Source organism: Elaeis guineensis, chromosome 2 (genome assembly GCF_000442705.2).
Source record: "Elaeis guineensis isolate ETL-2024a chromosome 2, EG11, whole genome shotgun sequence".
In the NCBI taxonomy this organism is placed as follows: Eukaryota; Viridiplantae; Streptophyta; class Magnoliopsida; order Arecales; family Arecaceae; genus Elaeis; species Elaeis guineensis.
Window position 1 is genome coordinate 118,800,306 of NC_025994.2, and position 27,977 is coordinate 118,828,282.

At 37.3% G+C, this 27,977-nt stretch overlaps 1 protein-coding gene and 1 pseudogene across 9 annotated transcripts; one reads left to right on the forward strand and one right to left on the reverse strand.

Annotated features, from left to right (window-relative positions):
* Window positions 1-10,002: 10,002 nt before the first annotated feature.
* On the reverse strand, window positions 10,003-23,669 carry LOC105039834 (uncharacterized). 9 transcript variants are annotated; one of them, XM_073253027.1, is made up of 15 exons: window positions 23,426-23,669; window positions 22,813-22,885; window positions 22,620-22,706; window positions 19,949-20,146; window positions 16,564-16,629; window positions 16,402-16,460; window positions 16,243-16,309; window positions 16,103-16,148; window positions 12,068-12,157; window positions 11,904-11,956; window positions 11,758-11,821; window positions 11,591-11,682; window positions 11,297-11,518; window positions 11,100-11,201; window positions 10,003-10,167 (listed from the first exon to the last, which is right to left on the reverse strand). In XM_073253027.1, the coding sequence occupies exons 4-15, from the start codon at window positions 20,048-20,050 to the stop codon at window positions 10,150-10,152; spliced, it is 981 nt and encodes a 326-aa protein (XP_073109128.1). In that variant the 5' UTR covers window positions 20,051-20,146; window positions 22,620-22,706; window positions 22,813-22,885; window positions 23,426-23,669; the 3' UTR covers window positions 10,003-10,149. The 9 variants fall into 9 exon arrangements, with proteins under 9 accessions (XP_073109128.1, XP_029119664.1, XP_073109127.1 ...); XM_029263831.2 differs by having other exon boundaries at window positions 11,041-11,201; XM_073253026.1 differs by lacking the exon at window positions 10,003-10,167 and having other exon boundaries at window positions 10,940-11,201.
* A 2,934-nt stretch (window positions 23,670-26,603) lies between these two features.
* Window positions 26,604-27,459, forward strand: LOC140855380 (zinc finger BED domain-containing protein RICESLEEPER 1-like; annotated as a pseudogene).
* Window positions 27,460-27,977: the final 518 nt, after the last annotated feature.

Here is a 27,977-nt window from a genome sequence, read left to right on the forward strand (position 1 = left end):
TTGGAACTTTTCCTCCAGCAGACAGCCCCACCATTAAGGGTAAAAATAAATCCTGACACACTCTTGCTATCATCGCGATCAGACTGGAAACTAGAGTCTGTAAACCCTATAAGTCTCAAATCCGATTCACCATATATAAGCCACTGGTCCTTAGTATTTCTTAAATACTTCATGATGGTTTTAACAACCTTCCAGTGATTCTCTCTTGGATCAGATTGGTATCTACTCACTACCCCTAGTGAGTATGCCACATCTGGTCATGTACATGTCATGGCGTACATGATAGATCCCACTGCCGAAGCATATGGAATCCTACCCATACGCTCTCTCTCTTGAGGTGTTGTCGGACAATCCTTCTTCGAGAGAGAAATTTCATGGCCTATCGGTAGATAGCCTTTCTTGAAATTTTTCATGCTGAACCTTTTCAGCATAGTATCAATGTACGTAGACTGGGATAAGCCAAGCAACTTTTTGAATCTATCCCTATAGATCCTCATCCCTAGGATGTAGGAAGCTTCTCCCAGATCCTTCATGGAGAACTGTGACGATAGCCAAATCTTTATTCCCTGTAATGCAGGGACATCATTTTCGATTAAGAGAATGTCATCCACATACAATACAAGAAATACTACTACTGGACCATTAGCCCACTTATAAATGCAGGGCTCTTCTCCGTTCTTAACGAAGCCATACGTTTTGATCGTCCTATCAAAATGTATGTTCCAACTCCGAGATGCATGCTTAAGTCCATAAATGGACCTCTGTAGCTTGCACACCTTAGACTCATCTGTGGATGTGAACCCTTCAGGTTGTATCAAATACACCTCTTCGTCCAGCTCTCCGTTTAGGAAAGCTGTCTTCACATCCATCTGTCAAATTTCATAGTCCAGATGGACAGCTATGCAAGCATAATCCGAATGGATTGAGCATTGCCACAGGAGAAAACGTCTCGTCATAGTCTATACCATAAAGTTGACGATATCCCTTGGCAATCAGACGGGCTTTATAGGTCTCCACCTTTCCATCTGCGCCCCTCTTCCTTTTGAAGACCCACTTACACCCTATGGGTTTTACTCCTTCGGGTGGGTCAACCAATGTCCACACATCGTTGACCTTCCGTTTCGGATTTCATGGCCTCTAGCCATTTCTCAGAGTCAGGTCTCTGCATTGCATCCATGTAGGTGATCGATCCTCATCATTTTCATCAAGTTCGACAGGATCACCATCTCGGACCAAAAAACCATAGTATCTGTCCGATTGATGTGGTACTCTACCAGACCGCCTTAAGGGTGCATAATCAATGGGCTCTGGATCTGATCTAATCAAATCCGATTCAGGTTCAGTAACATGTGTCGATTTTTCCACCTGTCGAACTTCGTCAAGTTCGACTTTAGAGGCAACAGTTCCTTCACTAAGGAACACCTTTTCTAAAAAGATTGCCTTAAGGCTGACAAATACCTTTTGCTCATCAGCAAGGTAGAAATAATACCCTTTGGTCTCTTTTGGGTACCCTATAAAATTACACTTGTCAGACCTAGGTCCAAGCTTGTCTGTAATTAAACGTTTAACATAAGCCGGACACCCCCAAACCCTAAGGTGCGAGAGTACTGGCTTACGTCCTATCCATATCTCATATGGCGTTTTGGCTACAGACTTACTCGAAACTCTATTTAGAAGGTAACAAGCCAATTCGAGCGCATATCCCCAGAGAAAGATCGGCAGACCAGCAAACCCCATCATGGATCGAACCATGTCTAACAGGATCCGATTCCTCCTTTCAGACACACCATTATGCTGTGGTGTTCCAGGAGGAGTCCACTGAGAGAGAATCCCATTCTCCCCTAGATACGTCAGAAACTCATTGGAAAGGTATTCACCTCCTCGATCAGATCGAAGAGTTTTAATACACTTTTCAGTTTGTTTTTCTACCTCATTTCGGAATAGTTTGAACATTTCAAATGATTCCGACTTATGCTTCATTAAATAGACATATCCATACCTAGATAGGTCGTCTGTGAAGGTTATGAAGTAGAAAAATCCATCTCTTGCACTTGAGCTCATGGGTCCACATACATCAGAATGTACCAGACCTAAGAGTTCACTGGCTCGCTCACCTTTTTCAGTAAAAGGTGACTTGGTCATCTTCTCAAGAAGACAGGACTCACAGGTTGGAAGTAATTCACAATTACTAACTTCAAGAATTCCTTCTTGAGCCAACCTGTTTATCCTGTTCTTATTGATATGACCTAGCCTACAGTGCCAAAGGTAGACTTCTGACACATTATCTATTCTAGAGCGTTTACCGAATTTTTGAACCACATTAACAGACTGTGATAGTAAGTAAATTTCATTATTTAATTATCCAACAAATATTGTAACACCATTCAAAATGATATTGCAAATTTTTTTTTATTAAAAAATCATAACCGTACATGGCCAAAAGGTCTACAGAAACAATATTTAATAAAAAACTTGGACAATAGTGATATTCACTCAGAATTACATTACGAGAATTGATTACAAGACTCATGATTCCTAAAGCTAGAACTGAAACTTTGCTTCCATCTCCAACATTCAGGAACCTCTCACCTTCATCAAATCTCCTACTGACCTGCAGACCCTGCATCGAATTACAAATATGATAAGGGCTTCTGGTATCCAATACCCAGGCGGTAGTATCACAAATCGAAAAGTTGCAAGAAGTTATCATATAATTACCTTGCTTCTTCTTTGGCCTGTTCGGGTCCAGGGAGGCAATGTATTGAGGACAGTTCCTCTTTCAATGCCCGTGCTTCTTGCAAAAGAAGCACTCCGCCTGGCTCTGATCGTGCTTGCGCTTCTTGGTCTGACCCCGTGCTACTGTCCCAGCATGAGATTGCACCTTCTTATTTTTCTTCTTCTTGTTCTTCTTCCCCTTTCCAAAGGGTTGACGACGAGAAGAAGACCCTCCCACTACATTCACCGACTCCTTATGGAGTTGGTGATCCTTCTCAAAGTTCTGCAGCAACCCCAACAATCCGTGGTAGTTTACTGTAGGCTTTGTCATTCGAAAATGAGTAAGGAATGGGAGGAAGGACTTGGGCAAGGAATTAAGGATCGCATCCTTACCGAGCTGCTCGTGCAGAGGAAAGCCCAATTTGCTTAGGTGCTCAATCATCTCGATCATGTACAGTACATGATCAGTGACTGAGGCCCCATCCCTCATCCGAGCATTGAAAATGGCACAACTAGTTTTGTGCCTTTTAACGTCGTCAGGCGTGCCAAAGGAGTCATTCAACATTTGAAGCATCTCCTGTGGCTGGACGTTCTCAAACCTTCGGCTGAACTCATCATTCATTGCTGCCAGCATAATACATCGAACGGTGGTGCGGTCATTGAGCCACTTCAAGTAAGTATCTCGGATCGCCTTACTAGCGTTCGGAGCTGGCTCCTCAGGTGCTGGATCCGTTACCACATAAAGGATCCGCTCATGCTCAAGGACGATTTTTAATTTTCAATACCAGCTATCGAAATTGGGTCCCATGAGCTTGTCATTATCTAATAATGACCGGAGCGACAGGGTAGTGGCCATAGCTGCTTAAAGAAAAATGAGACCTCTATTAGTACATAAATTAATACTAAAGACTTGAATTTTAGTCTAAAGTTTTTTCCAATATTTTTTACGAACTGGTAGCCTCATTCTCCAATTCGAGGAATTACTTTAATTCCTTAATGGGTACTAGAATCCACACAGACTACACACGAGCCCAACTTTGGTTGGTCAACCCATGTGCATCTATGGATAGGTTCTTAACCAGTTATTTCTCTAAACAACTTCTAGTAATTGATTTTGCTCCAGAACCTAATCAGTAGGCTTTGGCCTCCACTGAAAAGATCTGGTTAGGTCCAACCATTAACATGACTTAATTTAGTGAATCGGATCAATAAATGATCAGGCCCGACTTTGGCCGGCCAACCTAACCACCATCAGAAAGACTCAATCAAATTATCATATTATGAATAATAATTTCATTAGACAATGAGCACCAGGCCTTTGGGCCTCCAATGATCATTGAACTAATGGACTCATTATCACTCACTTAATGGGAGGCTATGACTTAGTTATCATTATAACTTAATCATTTTAGGGACCTAATAATTTTGAAGATTTTATTAAAGAATAGTAGAGAAGAAATCATCCAGCCAATTTCAATCCTCTCACTGACTTCACCAAGTCAGATTAAAAAAAAAGAATTTAATTAAAGCTGGCATTAGGAGCACCTAAATCAGTCACATTGATTTACCTAATGACATGGGTGAGTTCTAATCACCAAGTGATCTAATCAAAATCTAACTTACCAGATTGGCCAGGTAAGTGAGATCAGTGGTGGGAATTTGCCATTAACTCGTCAATGATCGAATCAATGCGAGTAGCTCCCGCTTAAGAACCACTGGTCAAAACTGCCGAACTTACCTTAGACACCAATCGGTTCATTAGTTTTAATTTTGATCAACTTAGTAAATAGGGCTCCACCGCGTAGCCATGAATTAAGTCTATCTTGGTCTAGTTAAAGACATGGACCCATTCAACTACAACTATTGAAGTTGAGTCTAGAGTATCCTTGACCTAATCTAATTCAACTTTTGATTAGATTTGACCAATTACTCCATTTAGTCTATTTTTTAAACTAACCTTAGGTCTAACCCAATTATGGACCTAATTCATCTAACCCATTGACCCACAAATTTATGCAATTGTCTTAGGTCTTAATTCACAATTCTAGACCTACTAGACAACACTTAATTCTTTTAATTAAGTACTTGAGCTGATGAGTCAGGGTTTGACATTTCAAAAATAATTTTCAAATTTGAAAGATTTTATTTTCTGTTCACCAAATGTGTTAACTCATTTCACAAACGGGTCAGCACATTTCATAAACAGCAATTCTATTGCTCATTTCATAACAGAAAATAACTCAAAATAAATCATAAATTTTCTTTTAGATCTAATCTAACACATTCATGATAAATTTCTTAATTAAGTCCTTTCGCTGCTTTATCGGCATGGGATATAATTGCATCGGCACTCCTACCGCCATAGGAGACCCCATCGAATGGAAAGAGATGGTCTTTAAACCCTACTTTTCTCCTATGACCGGACGGCCATGGCAACCAACCCAATTAGATTACTTGCTACTTGGATCAAGTATATCTAAATATACCAATTTCAAAATTTAAATTTTGAATTTCAAATTTCAAATTTCAAAATTTAAATTTCAAATTTGAGATTTCAACCAAATTTCAAATTTCGAATTTCCAATCTTTGAATTTTAAATTTTGAATTTTGAATTTCAAATTTTAAATTTTGAATTTCAAATTTCAAATTTCAAATTTGAGATTTCAACCAAATTTCAAATTTTAAATTTTAAATTTTGAATTTCAAATTTTAAATTTCGAATTTCAAATTTCAAATTTCAAATTTGAGATTTCAACCAAATTTCAAATTTCAAATTTTGAATTTCAAATTTGAAACTTCTAACAAATTTTAAATTTTAAATTTCAAATTTTAAATCTTTTTAAATTTTGAATTTTAAATTTTGAATTTCAAATTTAAACTTATAGATTACACCTTAATCTACGCATGCATATGTATATCATATTCTAGAACCATGCTCTGATACCATTTATTAGAAAATTTAGTGCAGGGGCAAAATGGTAATTTTAAAACTTTTTTAAAATTACTATTTTATAGCAGAATTATTAATTAATCTCATTAATTAATACTAATTAACCCTACACTAGGATCTAAATATGATACAACAGCATGCATTTAAATTTGAAATTCAAATTTGAATCAGTAAACCTTTTACAGTACTGTGTTCAGAACACATCACTTTTTGTGGGTAGTCGATCACCGTAATCTGATCACCGTCGGGGGGCTCTGATCATCACGTCGCAGCCACATAAATGTCTATCCTCTGCGGATCGTCCACACGAAGCTCCCGTCTGATCAGCTCCTCACGAATGCTAGTTCATGATTTCACCCTTTTGATGACAGATGTTGATCGAACTCCTTCGATCGATGTGTGCCGACTTCTCGGATGCTCTGGATCGTCTGCACAGTTGTTTGAGAGACTGATGGATCTCTCCCTAAAATTTGATGGACTCACGACACTCGTGGCACACCAATCTCACTTCCCGAACCCTAGGTAGAAACCCTAGGGTACACACCAAAAACTCTGCGTCCAATTTTCTCTCTTTTCTTTCTTTTTCTCTCGAAAGGTTTTGGACCTTCACCTTGTGCAGAAGCCTTCCTCACGCCCCAAAGTTTCTCTTCTAAAATTTCTACGCACGTCCCACCTTTCTCCTCTTTTTAAAACAACGTCGAACGTGTCTTATCCGCGTGAGAGGATAAAGACAAGAGGTTACACATTTGAATTCAAATCAAATTTGAATTCAAACGAAAACCAACTTATCCCTATCCTTTTGGGCGTGAGAAGAGAAGGGGCGTGGCTCTTTGTGCGTGGAAAATATTTCACGAGAAACCTTTTCTCGTGTAAGTAATGTGGCGCACAAAATGGATAAGGATGAAAGGGCAAGTGATAAGTTATCCATTCAAATTCAAACATGCTTTGAATTTGAATGGCTAACTAATTATTTTATCCATCCATATGGCACACAAATGAGGGCGTGGGGAAGGGTTTTGCGTGAGAAAAATTTCACGAGAAGTTTCTTCTCGTGAATTCAAATGGGTGCAAGGAAGTTGGGTGTCGCAGAGAATTTAAAACAAGGTGGTTTGATTCAAATTGAGCCAACCTAGTTTAAAATAGGTTAAGCACAATTAGACCAGATTAAACCCAACATAATTAGGCTTAATTAGGCTCAATAAAATTCTAATCAAATCAGAAATTAACTAAACCTAACCTCTGATCAAACCAGGGTCTAAACCACCTTAGCGATTAGGTCAACATTTAACCTAATCGGGTCAATCCAAACTGAATCCAATTCAATTGGACTTGATCCAAAAATAATTACTCAATCAAATTGAGTTAATTAATGATTAAATCACTAATTAAACCTCTCATAAATATTAAGTCCAAATCCGATGGGCAATCAGGCATCAGAGACCATCGATATGAAACCCTGATCAAAGAGTTCAAATTTCAAATTCAAAATTTGAAATTCAAAATTTTGACCCCGGTACCCAAAATGTGTAGAACTCATGATTAGAGAATCCTAATTCTTAATCATAGAGTCCCAGATAGATAAGACTCATAATCAGCCATCAGATCAGAAAGGAACCTCTAATGTGTGTGACCCCGCAGCTTCGAACCTAAGCCGGTAGCACAAGAACCAATTTCTGTACTAATCGAAGTGACCATCTAGCAATGGTACCCGACGACCGGATAGGTCGAATAATCGCAATCGCAACATTCAGAACCTACGTGAAAATGGTTACCATATAATTCATCCCTTTTGACCCCTGTGTTTAGGACGACTCAGGGTTAAACGTCAACCCTGATGATATCATCCGAATCGTGCTCAACTCAATTAGTCCTATGACTCCTCACTAGGACTACCCTGGCCAAGGTTTTGCTAAATTGAAACACGACTGTACACAGCTCCTAAACTGGAGTGGTCAATCCCATCTTGACACACGCACCGACAAGTCAAGTACTTGACTACACCCAGCAACCTTCCGTCACTGAATTAGAAATTCAGGTAGTCCAGTGCCTAAGTGCAGTGAGTTGCTTGCAAATCACCGTGGCGGTCTCAGGTCGGAGGGACATTTATACCCATATCCCATCGGAGTAAATCTTGACAGCAGAAATAGCTCCGGAGTTGGTCACGTTCAGTGCAGATGTACCATTACATCTCACCTGTATGCCATACCAGTGTCTCCACACTCTTTGGTTATGAGGACAACCAACCCATATGGCACACAACGACCTATGCTCGATAAACGTTGTCGTTCTTGGTAACAACATATCATTTGGTCGCGAACATGTTTAAGGACTAAGCGACAAATCCTCCTTTGTCGAGTCTAAATAATCCTAAGGACTTCACCACAACACAGGAGTTCATTAGAAGATGAAACATTTGTGATGAAAAAATACCAAAATAACTTTTATTTATTTATAATTCATGTACTAATACAAAAAGGAGCACAACCGTCAACAGGCTGACGATTGGCTTTGGGACACTATTCCCAACAATACCGTCTAATGGTATACATAAAAATCTACATAATAGAAAAATTCCACAGTGATTGGGGTTCCATCTAGTGACAACATAGCAGACTCATACAAGTTCTAGATATGTTGTGTTTCAGTCTACCGTGGTAATCCGGATCCTTCCACCATCATAATATACACCGTTAGCATTATGACTGATCCTCCCATCCCAGTGGAAGATAACAGTGACAAGACTTGAATCCATTTTATTGAAAATTATAGTGAGAAGTAACTGCATAAATATATAAACAGATGTTCACTAAGAAGAACAACTTAATATTTTAAATGACTTACATAATAAATGCATCATATTGCTACCTACTAAGTAAAGTTAGGTCCTATCCTATTCAAAAATTACATTAATTCTATAGGTAATTATGGTAATCAATCGACGTGCAATAGGGATCGAAAAAAAATTCGACAATATTTTTTCTTAGTTCTCCTCACACGGCTGAAAATGTGTGAAAATTAAAGAAAAATATTATCCGAAATTTCTTTCGACCTCTATTGCACATCGGTTGATTACCATAATTACCTATAAAATTAATTATAATTTTTAAACTGTCCAAACTGGATAATCAATTGATCAATATACATAATTCTTTAATCTGTATAAAAAAAATAATTGTATAAATGTTTTAGAATATGTACATTAATCAAAAGACGAGTCTAGATTCCATATAATGCAAAATTTACTTAATGGGTCACGAATCCATGAGATTTTGGGCCAACCAATCAAACAAATTATCCTGTACAAATTACCTTTCATTATAAAATTATAAATAAATATTATAAAAATAAATTTATAATTGAAATAAAAAAATAATTCATAAAAAATTAAAAAAAAATTATCCTTGAGTGCCGGCGGCAGTATGAGAAAAAGCCGGAGAGGAGGGGATCGGGGTTCTCGCACGTCGAGAGGAAGGAGGGCCATCAGAGAGGAGGGGGATGATCGCAGGGACTGAGGCGGGAGCGTTTGCACCAGGGACCGAGAGGAGCAGTGGTGGCGTTTGCATCGGGGATCGATGGGGTTCGCATGGAGAGGAGGGGGTACCAAGAGGGAGAGATTGTGTGGGGAGGAGGGGGCATCGAGTGGTGGAGATCGCATGAGGAGGGGGGGATCGAGGGAGAGATCGCGTGGGGAGGAGGAGGGGACTGAGAAGGAGAGATCGTGCGAGGAGGGGGACTGTAGAGGAGGGACCATCGAGTGCCGAGAGTGGGAAGCAGAGACAGTCAGCTGGGAGTGCGGAGTGGGGAGGAGAGGGACTGCCTGTGACGACTGTGGGGAGGAGAAGGTGGTTTTTTTTCTCGCTTAAGTTACTTAAAAGTCAAAGTTTGAAAGGACGACTTTCATAGTCAGTCGCCCTCTTAGAGGGTGACTCTATGAGTCGTCGTGTAATAATGCGACTACGAAAGTCGCTCTTCCATAAGATGATTTTTTTTTTGACTGACTCAATGATTTTGTTGGCTGATTCATACTCCGACGTGGCTCCAGATGGCACCTAAAGTCGCCATATCAAAGAGCGATTTTTTTTTTAGCAATAGTTTGGTAAATGCTTTTTAAGGAGAAAGCTTGTGACTTCAAGATCAAAGGAAGCTATTTTGCTAGGTCATTCACCATATATCTTAGGGAGTCTAAAACCATCATAGCTCAAGTAAGAAGCACAATTTTGTGACGTTTGTTATGCTCTGTCCTTTGGTGTTTTCTTTAATTTTCTCCTAAAATTAGTCAAGATTCAAGTGACATGTCTTAGCAATATCAGTCCACTTGGAGGTGCAATTCATGAAATATAGCAACACAGATTACATCTAATTCTCATTGATTCTTTGATGCCAATGCAGTATATATAACATCTTATCATCGAGTTGTTTTCTTCCATATTCACGTATCCTCGAATTTGCAGAGAAATATCCTTTCAGATTTAATCATCCTTCATTATAACAATGCTGCATCCTGAAAAACAACGGTCGACATGGTTAGTTTTTTTCAATATATTTTAAAGGATATTTAACCAATGGATATTGATTTTGTTGAGCTGAAACCTAGAAACAGTATGTTTTACATTTACAGTTATAACCATATCGCTAATAAGCTAAAATAATAACTGAATATTCTTCACTATAAGAAAAGCTAAACTGGAACATGGCATATTCAAATATAACAACAGCTAAATCAATACCACATAATAATCTAAACAGCTTGTCCAACATCCTCGTTACCTCAATAAGTCATACATTAACCACAGCTAGTTATATTTTTCTCAATTAAGGATAGTGAACTCTAGATAAATTTCAGAAGACAGCAAAGGGATTATCAAAAGCAGAAAAAAGAAGAATAGAAAAAAGAACGAAAAGACAAGCTGCTTTGCTACTCAAGGCATCGATTGACAACTCCAACATAAAAAATGAAGCATTTTCACAAAATTAGCTTTGAGAAAAGAACCCGTCTCATCCAAAAAAGTAATTTAGCAACTCAGACATTCAACAAATGAAATCATTAGATAATACAATACTTGATCTTGATTTCAACTCAAACATGAAAAGTTCTCAAAATGCCTCTAATTTTCTCCTATGTTAAACTTCAGAATATTTTGCCTTCTACTTTTCAGCTCCTCATTAATGAAAACAAGTAAAACTTTCCTATGCCAGCATTTGTTTTGGAAACACTAGCATCATCATAATAAAAACTTGAGCTGCATAGCAGTACTCCATCATAGAACATTCACTTATTGCGAAGCTTTTTTGCCATAAATGATACCCAAATATTGTCCAGTTTATTTCAAAATTTAATTGAATATTGATTGAAAGTATTTAAACTGAAACAAGCCTCTATGATGAGCCAACATCATCTATCTGGTCTAACAGAGCATCCACATCTGGGGTTACCACAGCACGCTGGTTAATCTCCCCTAGGATGCAGCAGTGTTTCTCTTTAGTATTAATCACTGCAGCATCTTGGGCAAATACACATTTCACGCCAGGAGAAACCTGTATAAAACGAAGATTCAATTCTATAGAATACTGTTGAAAAACAGAATGAAAGAGAAACAAGCTTGATAAATAATGGATTCCTGCAAACTCACATCAAACAGTGCATCTCCTATCTTCATCTTAATTTTTCCACTCTTGTACACCATTAGTTTTCCGATATAGCCTCCTGGAAGATCTTCTAATTTGCATCCCTTCAATGCACGATCAATTTTATGAATATTATCTTTGGTGCCTGCTTCTGCAGTAGGCTGCTTCATCATTGGAAGAGTTGAAGGCATTTGCAAAAATAGCATATGTGGTTCTTCACTCTTTTTCTGCCATTGCTCTAGTGTGAAAAAGTGCAAGCAACAAATATAATAGATGCTATCAGATTCAGAAATACAAACCAGCAGTCTAAGCTCCTCAGCTGGATTGATCTGAGCTTCATCTAGACTTGAGCTTGCAGAAGCCTCTCCAAATTCCTCCTCATCAAGAATTTCTGAAATGAAATAGGTGGCATTAAAGTGAGGATAATAGAGCATTCTAATATAAGCACTATTGAATCAAATTTTACCTGAGTTTCCTGAGTAGGGCCTCCTGAGAGGAAGAGCAACGGGATAATACGAGTGACTGTAGTCCTGCAATTAGAACCAGAGAGGTGAACAATATCAGAGGGGATACCAAGGAAAAAGAAGTGAAAATGGTGCTCCGATCACTCACCCAAGGTTCAGCATATTCTTTTTCTATCTTCGGGGCTGATGCTTCAAAACCATCTATTATAGTTAATAAAAAAAAAAATCAAAAAGGGTCAGACCGTTTATGCTGCCCAAAATTTCAGGCTTGGAAAGAGAATGAGAATAGAAGATGGTAGCTAAAAATGAGACCTTGATATTGGTTTGCAGAAAAAGGACCTCTGGGAAATGACCTTGCTAGTGAGGAACCTCCACTTCCAAATGCGATTTTTGATGAAGCACCTGCAATGATGAGATAAATATAAGGAATCAACTAACTTACGATTGACATGACCATTGTGGAGAGTTAATGTATCTATCTTCTGCAGAAAAATATAATTAGCCGTGAAGGCAACTCTATGCAACTTGCTAGATTCCAGTAAGGGTTTTAGCATGGCTCATGGACAAGCAAGAATCCAGATTCTATCCTTCCAGCTTTGTCCTCTTACAAATCCTTAACTGCGGGCAGATTAAATTCTACACTATGACTTCACCTGGTCAATCCTTTGGCTGCTACAGGTGATCCCTCGGGGACTATTCTTTAAGACTTGCAGGATAGACTGACAGACGGTCTAGTTGCAGAAAAATCAGCTGTTGAATTTTAGGGAACCCTGCACTTACTGCTATCTTGGCTACCAGAAGTTCCAATACCGTGAACTCACTAGAAATACAGGCCAATAGTTCAGTTATAAAATAATCTAACCACAGAGGATTGAGACCCTGAAGAATCTAAATTTCTAAATACCTACTGAACAGTACATAAACCAAAAATGTTATTTGCTTACATCATAACAGTTAGTATAACATAACTGGCCATCATCACATCACGTTGGATTCCGTCCACCCACTCCCCCCTCAAAATAGAAGAGGAATTTATTTAATGTGTAAACAAAAGAACATGTCTAGGCAAAAGGAAGAAAAAGAGCATAAAATAGTTGGATGTACCTCGGTTCCAAAAAGAAAGAAGAAAAACCAAAATTTCAGAACTGAAGAGAGTTATTTAATGTAACAAACAAAAGGATAATGGCATCTTTACCACTACTAGAAGCCCAACCAACAACAGTTAGAACATGATGAAATATGACAAACTGAAGCTAGCATCCTACCTAGAAGAAAAATGCAAGACTCAAATATAAGTGCAACCAATAGTGTGTAAGGGGAGGGGGGGTGGGGGAGGTGGGCAGTGGGGAACGGTGTGGTTAGCAAATTCTACTTGACTATACATAGCCTCCAAATAGAATAACTAAAGAATGTCAAGTCATTTTGCAAGGAATGTCAAAAGAAAAGTCGTACATTTTTGCTTAGCACATACCTCCTAGTATCCCTTCTAATCTAACAAAATAAGGCAACAAAAAGAAGAAGAAGTACTGGTGCAGGGCACACTCTAATCGACCCAAACGGCACAGCCTCTACTTAGAACAACTAAAAATTTTTCTCAGCACATATCTCCTAGTGTCCCTTATAATCTAACAAAATAAGGTAAGAAGAAAGAGAAGAAGAAGAAGATGATGATGATGATGATGGGGGGGGGGGGGGGGGGGGCAAACTCTACTTGACTCAAACAGCATAGCCTCCACATAGAGTAGTTGAAAGAATGTCAAGTCATTTTGTAAAAAATGTCAAAAAAAAAGTCATAAATTTTTGCTCAGCACGTATCTCCTAGTATTCCTTCTAAATCCCACAAAAATAAGGCAGTATACCGAGTTAATTTCTGCAAGATCCTAAGCATTGCAATGTTGTAAGATATTTACAACAAAAAAAAAATCTTCACCTTCTCATGACCATGACATGAAATGCCAGTCAATCACCAGCAGAACTGACATATAAAAATGTTACCAAAAAGATATCAAACTCTTGATAAAAAAAATAATCTAAATATTCCAAGCAAATCTGCAGAAAAAGAAGATAAATCATCACTATATCTTGGAAACATTAAAGAAGTTAGCTTGCAAGATTCATATGGATTCAATGTTAATGTTGGCCAACTCCTATTCTCTCGTAACCACCTATTTTCCTAATGCAAGACTATGATATCTTAGAAAGAAGATTAAAATAAAGATTTGATAATAGGCAGATGCTCAGAAGAGTCTCACATCCTCTTTGAATAGCCCCTGAGCAGACACTCCATATTTTTCTATAAGAATATCCTATTTCATTTTAATTCCTTAAAAATATTGACAAAACTTAAGACACCAAAAACAAGGATTTAAGTGCTGATACATATTGGTCTATACCACCTTGACCAGGTAAAAGCATGGTAGGTACACGAAAACCAACTGGTTTGTCATGCACATTGGTGGTTGACATATATCTGCATAAACTGATACGGATCAATAGAGACCCATATCATGCAATATTAGTGGGTGGAAACTTTCTAACCTTCTTGCATCACTCAATAAACTGTCTGAGTTAGACTGCCAAGTGGAGCCATGAAGCTTAAATTTGGTCCAAGTCGCATCTCAGAAAAAAAAAAAAAAAAAGAGTGAAAATCCATTTTCAAAGTCTTCTGTAAACATGAAAATATCTGAATTTGTTTGGTGTAGATGTTCTGCAAACTCACTAGCCACCTAATCCCCACCCATCAAGCTTTGACCCAACTCCTTCCCAACTTCACACTATGGCCTAACATTATTCGGCATGTAGTCTAAAGTGTTGTTCATGCCAGTCGACATAGACCAACATTAATGATGCCGGTGCCTTATCAGCAAAGGACACAGCTCTATTTCAGTGCATATTTCTTTGTTGTGCCCATGCTCTAGTTCATGCCAAGCACTAGTGTGACGCTTGCCAGTGCCGAACAGCATGGTACCAATACATGACACTTGAAAACTTAGTTTAAGCGTATCACATAAGAGCACTTTGAAAACCTCACAGAATCACTAAGCTAAAGAAACTTATTATCGATCCCAAACGCCACCACCTTTACTGCCCCTACAACATCCAAAATACTCATATTCCCACTTTCTTCCATCAATATAGCAGTCATCCACTCAGAAAGCAATGTGATAAGATTTCCAAACCACAATCACACAAATATAAACAATTCAACCATTCCACAATTAGCTTTCTATCTTCTGACAAATCCTCTTGACAGCCTAACTAACTTATTCAATTTTCCCTTTCATTTCAACTAGTCATTCACCATCACAATTCAGCCCAAATCCAATAGTGTGCCTTTCTCCTAAAAGATATCTCATATATCCAAAAACCAAGACAATAACCATCACAATTACCATAGCAAGTAACCTGCATTTCACCACACTTTGCCTCCATTCACCAACCCCCAACCCCAACCTGAACATAATCCATATATTGTATAAGAAAGGGGAAGAATCCAAGACCACTAATCAAGAAAAATGGGAGAAGGGCACAGGAATCTGGTTAATGCAGAGAATTACAATTCCAAAGTCTTTTGGGAAGTTCTTCCATTACACCAGTTCTTTAAAAAACTGAACCTACAAAAATCAAAATGTAATAGTGAAATAGCCTTTATCAGAATGCGGCAAATATGAGGGAAGGAACTTATCTTTAAATTAGCTTTTGAAGATGTCTTCTCAATGTTAAACAAGTAGATGCACTGTATTCAAGATTGGAACCCTATAATATTAATGTCATCGTGCATGTGCACCTTTTTCTTCCTCACAGAGAAACTACTTTCTTGGATGACCAATGCAAATATTTAGATATAAAAAATGAGGAACACTCACAGTTTGAGTATTTTAAGTTTCACAAATGCTTGGATATCCTCAAAAGATGACATACATTTTGAGTTTAAAATTACAATATACGTATTGGGGAAAAGCTATGAAAATTATTAATAAGTATAATATTTTTCAAAGAAACCTAATATCAATTCGAAAATTACCATCCTTGCTTGCACCATAGTATCAACTAGGTTAATCCTTTAACGATAATTTCTATGCTAAAAAATTAAATATCTTTTCATAGAGGAATCAAAATAGATCTTCTATTGATGATTATTGTATGGATGCCAAACACATGTCTACCTTTTAAAGGCAACAAAATAGAGTGGAAAAAAAAGAAAATCTACACCCACAGATTTGCTTTTACACATAAAACGTTACTGATAAGAATAATAATAAGACAAGCAATATAATATATGACACAATCTTATAAGGAAATAACTAACTGATTTGCAATAACATAGCGTGAACGATTGGTCTCTACCATTCCTCTCGTTCTTAGGCATTTTCCTCCCAAAAGTATCATTAGCCTGCTGATTAATAGCTCTGGTTAAGGAAGCCCATCATAAAATAATCCAGTGCTCATAAACCATTACACAAAGACAATGACAAAACTAAAAGTACCTTTGCACGGTTAAGCTTCGCCAAAAGCTTCTTATCAATAAATTCATCCTTGGTCTCAGGTGGTTCCCTACATGCAGTTTATATATAAGTTCAATCAAAAGAAAAAGAGGGGCCAAAAATAGAAACAACATCAAAAACTGCATTGCGATAACTAGAGACATTTTGACCACGGCAGGATTTGAAGGCTTGCGAGGTGGTATTTTTGGCACAAATTTCATCTGCACAACATGGAAGCATGTGAAAAAAGAGATACAAAATCTAATCCTTTAACAAAACTATAAAAAAAAAAGACAAAAATGTTTAAGATTAAATAAAGCAAACCTTTCGAACAGGGACGCTTGGAGCGTCACTTGATTCGTTCTTCATTGTATTTTCTCCCAAGAAAAGCTAGATGAATACAAGAACAAAAACAAATTAACGAGAGTTCTGGAAAAAAAAAGGATGAAATTTTCTCAATATTCAAAATCTAAAAATCTGTTTATTCCAAAGTTATTTATGTACAATTGGGAACTCTCGAAAAAAAAAGGATGAAATTTTCTCAATATTCAAAATCTAAAAATTTGTTTATTCCAAAGTTATTTATGTACGATTGGGAAAAGAGAAAAATTTATTCGATCCATCGTTCAACGAATATCATCTTTGTAAGATAGTATTAGAAGAAAGGTAAAGAAGATCATCAATAAGAAAACACTAAAACTTACAGCAACCGAAGAAAGATTCAACCTTTAGCGTCGTAGAGAGAGGAAGAGTATGGGGAAGCGACGAGCATGAAGGGCAGGGAGGGTTTAAGCTTGGGCTTTTATAGGTTTAGGGTACGCATTCTAGTAACCCGAAAGTGGACCAAGAAAAGTCCCAATCCGACGAAAACGACCCGAATTGCGACTCGATGATAAACTCGACCAGCTGGTCTTCTTTTCCTGGTCCTAGTGAAACTTGAGTTTTGGGTTCGAGCCATGGCCAGAGTCGATTAAATGAGGATTTAATCTGACATGGCTTAGAGGATGCTGAGACAACGTACTCAGAGGATGCTGAGATAATGTACTTATTCGATGGATAGTCTTGGGTTCTATGCATGTTAGGGAGAGATTGAACCATCTTTGATATCGTTCTATATCAAATGTTCTCGAATGAAGTGAGGATCCTTATGATCATGCAGAGGATAGCTACATTGGTCAAACCTCTCTCCCCCCAATTTTTTTTAATAAAAAAACAAGTTCTAGATCAGTAAAATTTCTAATTCCAAAAAATAAATTATAAATTTTTATTTTGATAAAATTTTTGACAGATTTTTTATCTATTTATCATTATTTTTAAAATAATTTACCAAAATAATGTCCCTTAAAAAGTATTTACCAAACTACTGCTAAAAAAAAATCACTCTTTGGTAAGGCGACTTTAAGTGTCACTTGGAGCCACGTGGGAGTATGAATTAGCCAACAAAATCACCGAGTCAGCCAAAACAAAATCGCCCTATGGAAGGACGACCTTCATAGTTGTGTTATTACACGACGACTCATAGAGTCACCCTTTGGGAGGGTAACTGTGAAAGTCGCCCTTCCAAACTTTGACTTTTAAGTAATTAAAGCACAAAAAAAAAAACCACCCCCTCCTCTCCACAGTCGTCACAAGCGGTCCCTCCTCTCCTCCCCACTCCCAGCCGACTGTCCCTCCTTCCCACTCCCGACCCTCGACGGTCCCCCCTCGATGGTCCCCCTTCGTCCAGCACGATCTCTCTTTCTCAATCCCCTTCTCCTCCCCACACGATCTCTCCCTCGATCCCCCCTCCTCCTCGCGCGATCTCCACTTCCGCCTCGCGCGATCTCCACCGCTCGGTGCCCCCTCATCTTGGTCCACACAAAAAAACCCAAGACAGAGCCCAGAATGTAGCGCACCACGACGTGAAGGCCCGGAGATGCAACGCACGAAGGCTCGTAGTAGGGCGCAGCCCGCAGGTGCGCGCAGACTCGCGGGACGCATGGCCCAGGCATGCGCTAGCCTAACATGGGCGCACGATCTAAACGAGCCCCACGTGGCGCATGCCCGTGCGTCACAGTCCATGATGGACAGTGGGGAGAAGACACGGTCCACGCATCACACGTGGACCACCAAGGTCCAAGGACAAAAATCGCAGTCTATAGCATTCTTTTGTGCAACCCGATGGCCAGAAAGCCACACAATCGCAATCGAACGGTGATCAAGGGTGTTCAGGCATGATCTTGCATGATCGGACGGCCAGCGAAGCATGCGAAAGTGATTGAATGGTCAGAGGCTTTTTGGACTTCGATCGGGACTATGATTTCGATCTAAAAAAAATTTTTGACCTATAAAAGTGGATGCACGGACCTAAGAACTGTGTCGTAGCTGAGAGCAGTAGAAAGCATCCAGAGACATCAGAGGATCCTGTTACGGCAGGCCTGAATCTTCTTGAAGATTTTTGTGAGCTTTTATAAAAAGTGAGAGCTTCTTATTGAAAGAGATAGGTTTATGAGAGTTGAAAGTGTGTGATCGCCTCTTATAATTATTTTCTTTCATGATGAAATCTTTGCATGCCCCGTGGAGATAGACCTTGATCTAATCTACGTATTTGATTATCTTTTTTATTTCTTTCTTTCTGCCACAACAAGTGGTACCGGATCTCCAACAATTAGTTCATATCTATCATTAGTTTATACATCAACATCCAAAATGGAAACAATAATGGAAGATGAATGTCAAGAAAAAAAGAAATAGATTAAATAGTTCTATGCCTAGTATATTCTTTTGAAAATATTGCTATCTTATGCTGTACATTATCTATGTACCTATGAAATGACTTTTGGGTGTTGCTCAAAATATGAAATGAGCAAACTTGTTCATTTGGTACATCAGTATGTATTTTTGTAGTCTAAACATGTTGTTACTAGTCTTAGAAACTTTTAGCGGTAAATTTGCTTTATTTGCAGTATGTTAACTTTACTACTTCCAATAGAAGTTACTAGTAGTTATTTTCCGTTTGTTTATATCTGTTCATGAATAAACATGGTCATCTTGTATGAAATATTATTTTTAATTACATGATGCGTATGTTAGAAAACAACTAATTTGCATAAAATGCCATGGTTAATAGAGCTCGAACCTTGCATATTACTTTTATGTAATGTTTCTTTTTTCATAAAATAACTCTTAACCCTCTTACCAAGAGGTTAGGAATGGCCCAAATTAAAATTAACCTAAGGACAGTGCCACTCTGTAGGCCAAACCCATGGCCATGCATTTGATAGAATGTCGCCCATCCCAGTACCACATCTAGACATAGTACAGGTATGTACCATGCTGGCCCATGATGGGAATAGGCATGGTACATGTTACCTAAATCCATGGTGTGTTGTGCAACTGCAAACAACCAAGAATTCCAAATAACTAACATAAACTCATGCCAGTCCTTTGTGTGAGGAAATAAAACCTCCATCTACATAGTTACACTTTAAACAAAATAGAGCACGAGCCAGGAATTCTTATCAGAAAACAAATACACCCTAAAACTTAATTATTTATCAGTCACAACAAAATCAAACTAGATTTAAAGCAAAATGCCTAAGGTACGAAGGCTATTAAGTTAGAATAGAAGAAGTCAAGTAACTTGATGCTTGATACAGAACGACAAACAACAAACTAATAATATATCACAACCGGTCAAAACTGGATCATGTAGATAAGGTATTAATACCATGATGCCCACAATAAACTCCAGCAGAGATACATGGTATGACATCTCAGTTATGTTATGCTGGCACCAGCAGGCATTCCATAAGTCCATGATCTGTACCATATCATACTAGTAAGGCACCACCATGGTTACCAGTGCCAGTCCTTTACGCTTTGCGCTACACTATGTGCCCCTCATAATTCTAGGACCAACATCAAACTACAAAGAAAGGAGTATCACTAGCAATTAAGGATGTCTACAAAGTAGATTTTTGTGAATTAAGGGCATGAATATAATAGACACTTTGGTCAAACCATTGATATATCTTAATCAACCAAAGAATATGGAAAATAAAAGTAACAGTTCAAGCAGTACATGACACGAGAAAACAATCTGATTATGCTTTGAGGCCTTACAGATAACATTAAAATGGAAACTGAGCTACTGAGTAATTCTTTGCAAAATTCATTATGAGGCTAAGGTATGATGTACCAAGAGTAAGAAAAGAAACTGAAGAAGAGCAAAAATAATAATAACAATAAATAAAGAAAGAAGAGTTGGAAATGCAAAAATTTGCAATAATCTTAAATTCCATTAAATATCCAAAGTCTGACACTTTGACTCATTGAAAGCTTATATGGACCTCTACAAACTCAAGACTCTGAAGACTTTTGATTCAGATGGTAAATTTCTCTAGAGAACTCATAAAATGAATAAATTATAAAATTCTATAAACACCAACAAACACAATACATAAACCTGGAAACAATCTGCTCCTTAATTATACTTAGAATTTTCCATCTCCAAAATTTCAAATTTAACAGAAGTCTCTGAAATAGTTCTGGCAAAAAGCCAATAAGCATACCATTAAAGGTAATTGATACCTTGTAGATTTAACAGATATCTCTTTTAGACCCTTGGATCCAGCCTACATCAAGTTCAACTCTTCAGAAGCATTGTCCTCAAGTTCAAAGAAGACTTCTCAAGCTATTAAGATTTACTTTCTGCCTGGCAGGGATATGTCATGGTTTATCTCAATACATTCAAAAAAATAAAAACTCATCAATTTTCAGAGTTTACAAAAAAATAATGTCTCAATTATCCTTAAAAATCATCACCTTAGAGGATCTTTATGGATTATTAGGATAAAAAGAAGGATTTATCTAATTATTAGATAAAAGTCAATGCCCTTACAACACCATTTTGCCATGTGACTTTCCAGAGTTTGCAATCATTATGCAAGGGAACATGGCAAGAAAATGTGAAAACATGCCTGAAGGCACTTGTTTAGTAATTTGATAAGGGAAAATTTTCTATGATGTTTTACAAGCAACATTATAAACACACCTAGGTTTCATGAATTCCAACCAAAAACTAATTGTACCGATGATTTGACCAAAAGTTAAAACTACACTTTCCGTTTCAGTTGTTTCTAATTTATATTATACGCACTTAACTTTCTCAACCTTATTGAAAATTTTAAATCATATGACAGATATGCCCAACTATTATTGCAACAAAAGAAACAAATGAAAAAAAGACAAGAAAGGAATTTGATAACAGAGGTGCAGGAGGAAATAACAACATGATCAAAAAGGCATGATGATCTAGCAAGTAGAACAATAAGCATTACATGGAACTGACTATAGATCCATGACAAAAAAAAGTATACATAATCTTAGTTTACAAAAACAGGGAAAGGACTGTAACACATGATAGCTAATATACTGCAGTATAATCTAGAAAAATCAGTGAAGTTGTCTGTCCACCTAACCAGGCAATGAAATCATAATCTAAAAGATTGAAAAGAATTGCATGACTACTGAAAGATTTAAGAATTTACACTGCTGCAACTTCTCCCTATCATTTCATAGTTTAAGTTGTTCATACTTAGTACTTTTCTTTTTCCATGTTTCCACTGAAATGAAAGCAGAACTCACATCACATTTTTTATCAGTATGTTATCTTTGTACAAAGATTTTATTTTCCCTCTTTTTTTTCCATTTTTTTTTTTTTTTATAGAAAGGAGGTCATTAGTCCACCCTGTTTCTAGGTGAAAGTTTTAGTATCTTTTATGAAGTTCATAGAGAATTTTGATATATCAGTATGTATACTCAATATAATCTACATGCATAAATCACCAAAAGTACCAAGAGATGACACCATGGATCAGAAAATGCAGGTCCATGATGCCCGAGCAACAAAACAATAGATGACAATGCATCATTCAAACCACAGTTGTGATAGACTAATCAAAACCATACACACTGAGAGTGTTATGACAGGATGAAGAGCAGTTGGACTCCCCTCAAATGATTCAAAGTTCAAACTTCAAAATAATTACAATATAAAAAAGACAATTACCCTTCTAGCGAAAACATGTAACAAAAACCAGCTAACCTTTCGAGCTAAAGCACATACAAAAAAATTAGGTGAAGCCAAATACTAAAAATAATACAAAAAAGGCAAACCCAACCAAGAATTCTTGCATTAAAAAAATGAAGAATAACAAGAAGAAACAGAAAGAGATTGACAAATCAACCTAGAGATGACTACAAGATTGATAGGAGAAACTTGAAACAAGATAAAATCTAATTAAGCATATCAGAGAGATCTAGGAAGAAAAAGGAGAGCGTACTAAGAGGCTGGTGTGAAAAAGAGCATGTTAACAGATTCGTATAACAGAACGTACCAAGGTGTGCCCAGATCTCAGGATGATCTTTTGCTGAGGGAAAGTCTGTGCTGAAAAGGATGCAGAGCCACGGGCGGGAGATTTATACTGCACAAATTATAGCGAAACGATGAACAAATTAACTAAATCATATGAACCATACATATCTATGTACCTAAACTTTGTCCAGGTTCACGAAACCCAATTTTACTACCTTCCCCTTTTGGATCACGATAAGATTAGCGGCCACCTGAAGCACCTCGTAAATTCAGATTGACGACAACTCTCTTCAAGAAATAAAAAAAATTAAGAAAGGCATGAATCAGAAACTTCTATTTCAAAGCGAGAGAAGATGAACCCCATCAAACGCATGAACAGTTTAAAAAAAAAAAAAAAGACAGCAGTTCGGAGACAGATCAATTCTTTTCAAAAATTCTTCCACTTTTGGGGTGGGGGGAAAGCAAATTACAGACAATTTATGAGATTTGAAGCACAAAGAAAAACAGAGAAACGACGAAATCTCGAAAAGCACCTCAAGAATAAGGAAAATAACGACTTCTTGCATCAAAAACCCAGCATCTTCCGAGAATTTGATGGACAAAATAAACAACTTTCCAGAAACAGCAATAAAAAAAAAAAAAAGCTTTTTTCACTCAGAATCAAAGAATTCATCCAAAACAAAAACGAAGCATATCATGCGACACGGACTGCGTAGAGGAGAAGACAAGATTTCTTGCCAGGAGCAACAGAACCCAGAAGAAATCTTCGAGAAACAACACATCAACAAGTAAAAGAGCAATAATTTCAGACGTCAAGAAGACACGCACCTCAAATCAGCGGGCCTCGACGCGCAACGAGTTCAAGAACTCCCGCAATCCGAGATCCCGACCGAGATAAAAGCTAGGGTTTTGGGGGCGGCGGAGGGAACGAGAGCGAGAGTGGCGAGCAAAGAGCGAAGGAGGCCACCGAAAGGAGGAGGAGGAGGGAGAGAAAAAAATAGACGCAGAAAAAAGGAAGGAGAGGGAGGAAATATAGTGAGAGGAGGAGGGCGCAAGTTGGAGGCGGAAGGTGGCAGGGAAAAAACCATAAAAAATCGAGTTCGAGGGTTTGGGCGCACGTTAGAAGGAGTGGCGCAGGTTAGGCCAAGCGGTCCGTTCACGCCCGCGGCTTTCCCCTGATTCAACACTACCAATCCCACCTAAATTCCCCAACCAATTATTGTCGACGTGTCCTCGTCCTCGTGGTGTATTTTTGGGGGCGGTCGAATAGAAAGTAAGATTGGAAGTGGACTCGGACCGATCTGAGATCCATCGAATCGAACTTGATTCAGATCGAACTTCGAATTTGGTCTGAAACCATCCAAGCCGGACTCGGGCCAATAAAATAGGGCCTATTTTAATTTCGAACTGGGCTCGGACGGATCTTTGGTCCAGTCCGGGTCCGGGCCCGAAATGAAGCCCGACTAAAGGCCCAATTGCCAACCCGAAAGAGAGCCCGATAAGGGAGCCCGAAATAAAAATGGGACAGTACACGGACCACACAGTCAGACCGACTAAAAGAGCCCTGAGCGGCTGAGCCCATTGCCTCAAGCCCTTGACGCCTCTTCAGACTTCTCACTTCCGCTCTTCCTCTTCTCTTCTCCATCTTCAGTTCTTCCCCGTCGTCCATCGAAGTTGATCTTCCCCGTCCGTCGAAGTCGATTGTCCATCCCTGGTCCGTGTTCTGTCCACCGACCGTCATCATCGTCTTCCCCCATCATCGACAGATCTTCCATCTTCCCTATTTGGCGTGTTCTATCTCTGGCCCGTGACATCAGTCCTCTATCTTTCCTCATCGTCATCGACCATCACTGACGTCGTCTTCCTGTCTCCGACCATCACCTCGTTGTTTTGGGTAAGGATCCTCTGAATCCCCTTCCTTTGGATCTCAAGTCTTAGTATTTCTTAATCTTTTCTTTTTCTCTCTAGGGTTTTGAAGTTTATTGACAGAGAGCGGAGGCTTCAACACCATGCTACCGTGCTACCATACTGGGAGCTGCGCTTCAACACCTTATCGGAGCCAAGATCAGACCTCCATCCTTTTAATCCCATGAAACCCTTAAACCCATCCTCTTCGGCTCTTCCTCTTCTCTTCACTCTTCTGTCTCCTAACTTTCCTAGTTTTCCCATCGAAGTCTCGAAGTCAAAGAGGCTGAAGAGCCCTTGGCCCTCCCTGATCCGTGTTTCGTCCATCGACCGCCATCATCGTGCTGGGCAGCTGTGCTTCAACATCTTGCCGGAGCCACGGTTAGATCTCCATCCAATGTGCCTCTAGCCTCCTCTATTTTGGTCTTCTTCATTGTCATTATGTCATATTGATCATGCTACAAGCCTCCCCTATTTTGGTCGCACTATGCGTGATTGTATTGTTGTGATCGTTCATTTTAGGCTTTTAGCTAATCACCTGTTTTAGCATACTGATCATTTTAACACTATGCATGATTGTTTTGCATACTAATCAATTTTAGGCTTTTAGCATATTGGTCATATACAAAGCACTATGCATGATTGTTTGCGTCTGTGATCTAAAACCACCAGCAAACAATCGGTTCGACAAAGTTGCATGATGTTTGGTATATATCAAAATATTTATATTTTATCATATTTATTTTCGAACAATTAAGATATTGATCATTGTATTCCTTCAAAAAAATTTAATTTTTTTAATAATTTATGTTCTTATTTCAACAGATTATTTTATTTATGTCTCATTCTAAAATGGATGAAAATGAGACTGTTCAAAATATAAGGGATGGAGATGATAAAGATGAAGATACTGTTGAAGCTATTGAAAATGATAAAGGTTCTAAAAAAATATCATGAGTATGGAATCATTTTATCGAGAAAAAAAAATATGATGGGCCAATAGCTATATGCAAATATTGTAAAAAGATATTAAGTGGTAATACTAAAGAAGGAACAAGTCATCTAAAATGACATCTTGAAAATATTTGCAAGAAATATCAAAAGAATCTGATGAATCAAATGTTTATAGTAGCAAGTTCAAAATATCCAGTGAAGTCTTTTAAATTCAATCAAGAAGAGAGTAGAAAATTACTTACAAAATTTATTATATGTGCCGAACTTCTATTCTGTACTGTTGAGCACCCTATTTTTTCTAATTTTATGAGATCTGTTCAACCGTTGTTTAATGTTATTGATCGTAAGATAGTAAGAAGTCATTGTATGTCTTTGTACCAAGAAGAAAAAAAAATTTGCATGATGCATTTAAGAAATTAAATTCTCGGATTAATTTTATTACTGATATTTGGACATCAAATCAGAAAATCGATTATCTTTTTCTTACAGCACATTATATTGATTCTGAATTTTTTCTGCATAAGAGGATAATTAGTTTTAAGAAAGTGCATATCCTCATACAAGTTTTACAATTGAAGATGCTATTGAAAAATATCTTATTGAACGGGAATTGAATTCTAAAATATATACCTTTAGATAATTGTTCCACAAATGATACTATAATTAGAAGGATTCAAGATCATTTTTGTCATGGAATGTTATTTGATGGAGAGTATAGTCATATTAGATGCTATGCATACATATTAAATATTATGGTTCAAGATGGAATGAAAATAATTCATGAAATCGTTGAATGCATAAGGGAGCTTATTAGATATGTGTCTGCATCTCCATCTTGAATGTAAGGATTTAATAAAATTGTACAATATATGAGACTTCCTATTAAAAAAGGGCTCACTTTGGATGTTGCTACATGATGAATTCTACTTATGAAATGTTGACTGATACAATTACTTATAAAGATGTTTTTTATAGATATGCAACCGAACATTCATGTATATGCCCCACCAATGATGAATGAAAATAAGCTGATGTAATTGTTAAATTCTTAGAAGGCTTTCTAGATGCTATTAAAATATTTTCTGATTACAAGTATCCCACATCTAACTTCTATTTTAAAGAAATTTAGAGAATTAGGGCCTTATTGATGCATGGAAGTATTGATACTAATGATACACCAAAGCAATTGACAAATGAGATGCAAAAGAAGTTCAACAAATATTGGTGTCAGTGTAATATTTTATTTGTCATTGCTTCTATTTTGGATCCTAGATCAAAATTGATATTTATAGAGTTTTGTTATCAAATAGCATTTGATATGGAAGAGAGCAAAAGAAGATTGATGAGATTCATGCTTATCTTTATAAATTTTATAATGAGTATGCAGATGCAACAAGAGTGCAGCTTTCTGTAAGTTCAAATGAGCTAACAGCTGATTTTGATAGACAAAGTCATATAACTTCAATTTCTTCTTTTAACTTGAGCAAAATAAAATTTGGTATAAATTTTGTTCAGTTTAAAAATCAAAGTTCTTCGAAAAGATCAAAGAGATCAGAGCTAAATAGTTATTTAGATGATGATGTACTTTCTGATATGAGGGACAAGCAGTTTGATATTTTAGTATGGTGGAAGAGCAACACAACAATCTATCATATATTATCGAGAATGGCTAGAGATATTCTTGCTATTCCAATCTCTATTGTTCCATCAGAATCGGCATTCAGCACTGGTGGTAGAGTTATAGACCAGTATTGGAGTTCATTGAGTCCATCTACAGTCGAGACTTTAGTTTGTATCCAAGATTGATTTCGTGAAGAATATGATGAAGGTACATAAATAATTAAAATTTATGTTATAGTTTTTATTTACTCATAGTATTTATATTTTGAAGATTTATGATTGATATGTCATATGTGTCATGTGTGTTAACAGTTACAAGTAGCTCAAATTTTTTGAAGTTGAATGCGGATGATGGCACCGGTGTTAACAGTTACGAGCAATAAAGTTGGGATGTGGATGTAATAATATGTAATTATCTATATAGTATTTCTTTAATTCATATAAAATTATAAATTTATTTATTTAATAATTTTATTCTATATATTTTTAAATTTTTGGAGTTGTAGTTTGCACTATATACACGCTGTCCAAAGTCATACCATAGAAAATGTTTGCCAAGGTACTTAGCAAATTCTTTTTTAATTTTTAATTATTCTGTAGTTGTGAAGTATTTAATAAGTAAAACTCTTATGTTCTTCTGTTGGTCATATTTTTGCTGTATTAATTAGAAATTTTTTTTTTTGAGGGCTCAATGAAAAAAAAGTACCATACCGTGGGCTTGTGAGCTCTACAACAGCTTTTGACAAAGCAACAACTTATTTTTGAAAATTTGTTAGTAACAGCTTCTGACAAAGAAAAATCTCTCAATCTGTGATTGAAAATCAAATTTAAGGAGGTTCTTCACTGTTTGGCAGCTACTAACTGAAATCGGTCTTTGGGAAATGAATATTTGTATGCATAA

Coding starts and splice junctions, on each gene's coding strand:
- LOC105039834 (XM_029263831.2), bottom strand. CDS start 20,050: ATGGTACAGATCATGGACTTATGGAATGCCTGCTGGTGCCAGCATAAC. Junction 16,630..19,948: donor AGTTTATTGTGGGCATCATG/GTATTAATACCT, acceptor GTATTCATCTAG/CTTTTCTTGGGAGAAAATAC. Junction 11,202..11,296: donor TAGGAGATGCACTGTTTGAT/GTGAGTTTGCAG, acceptor CGTTTTATACAG/GTTTCTCCTGGCGTGAAATG.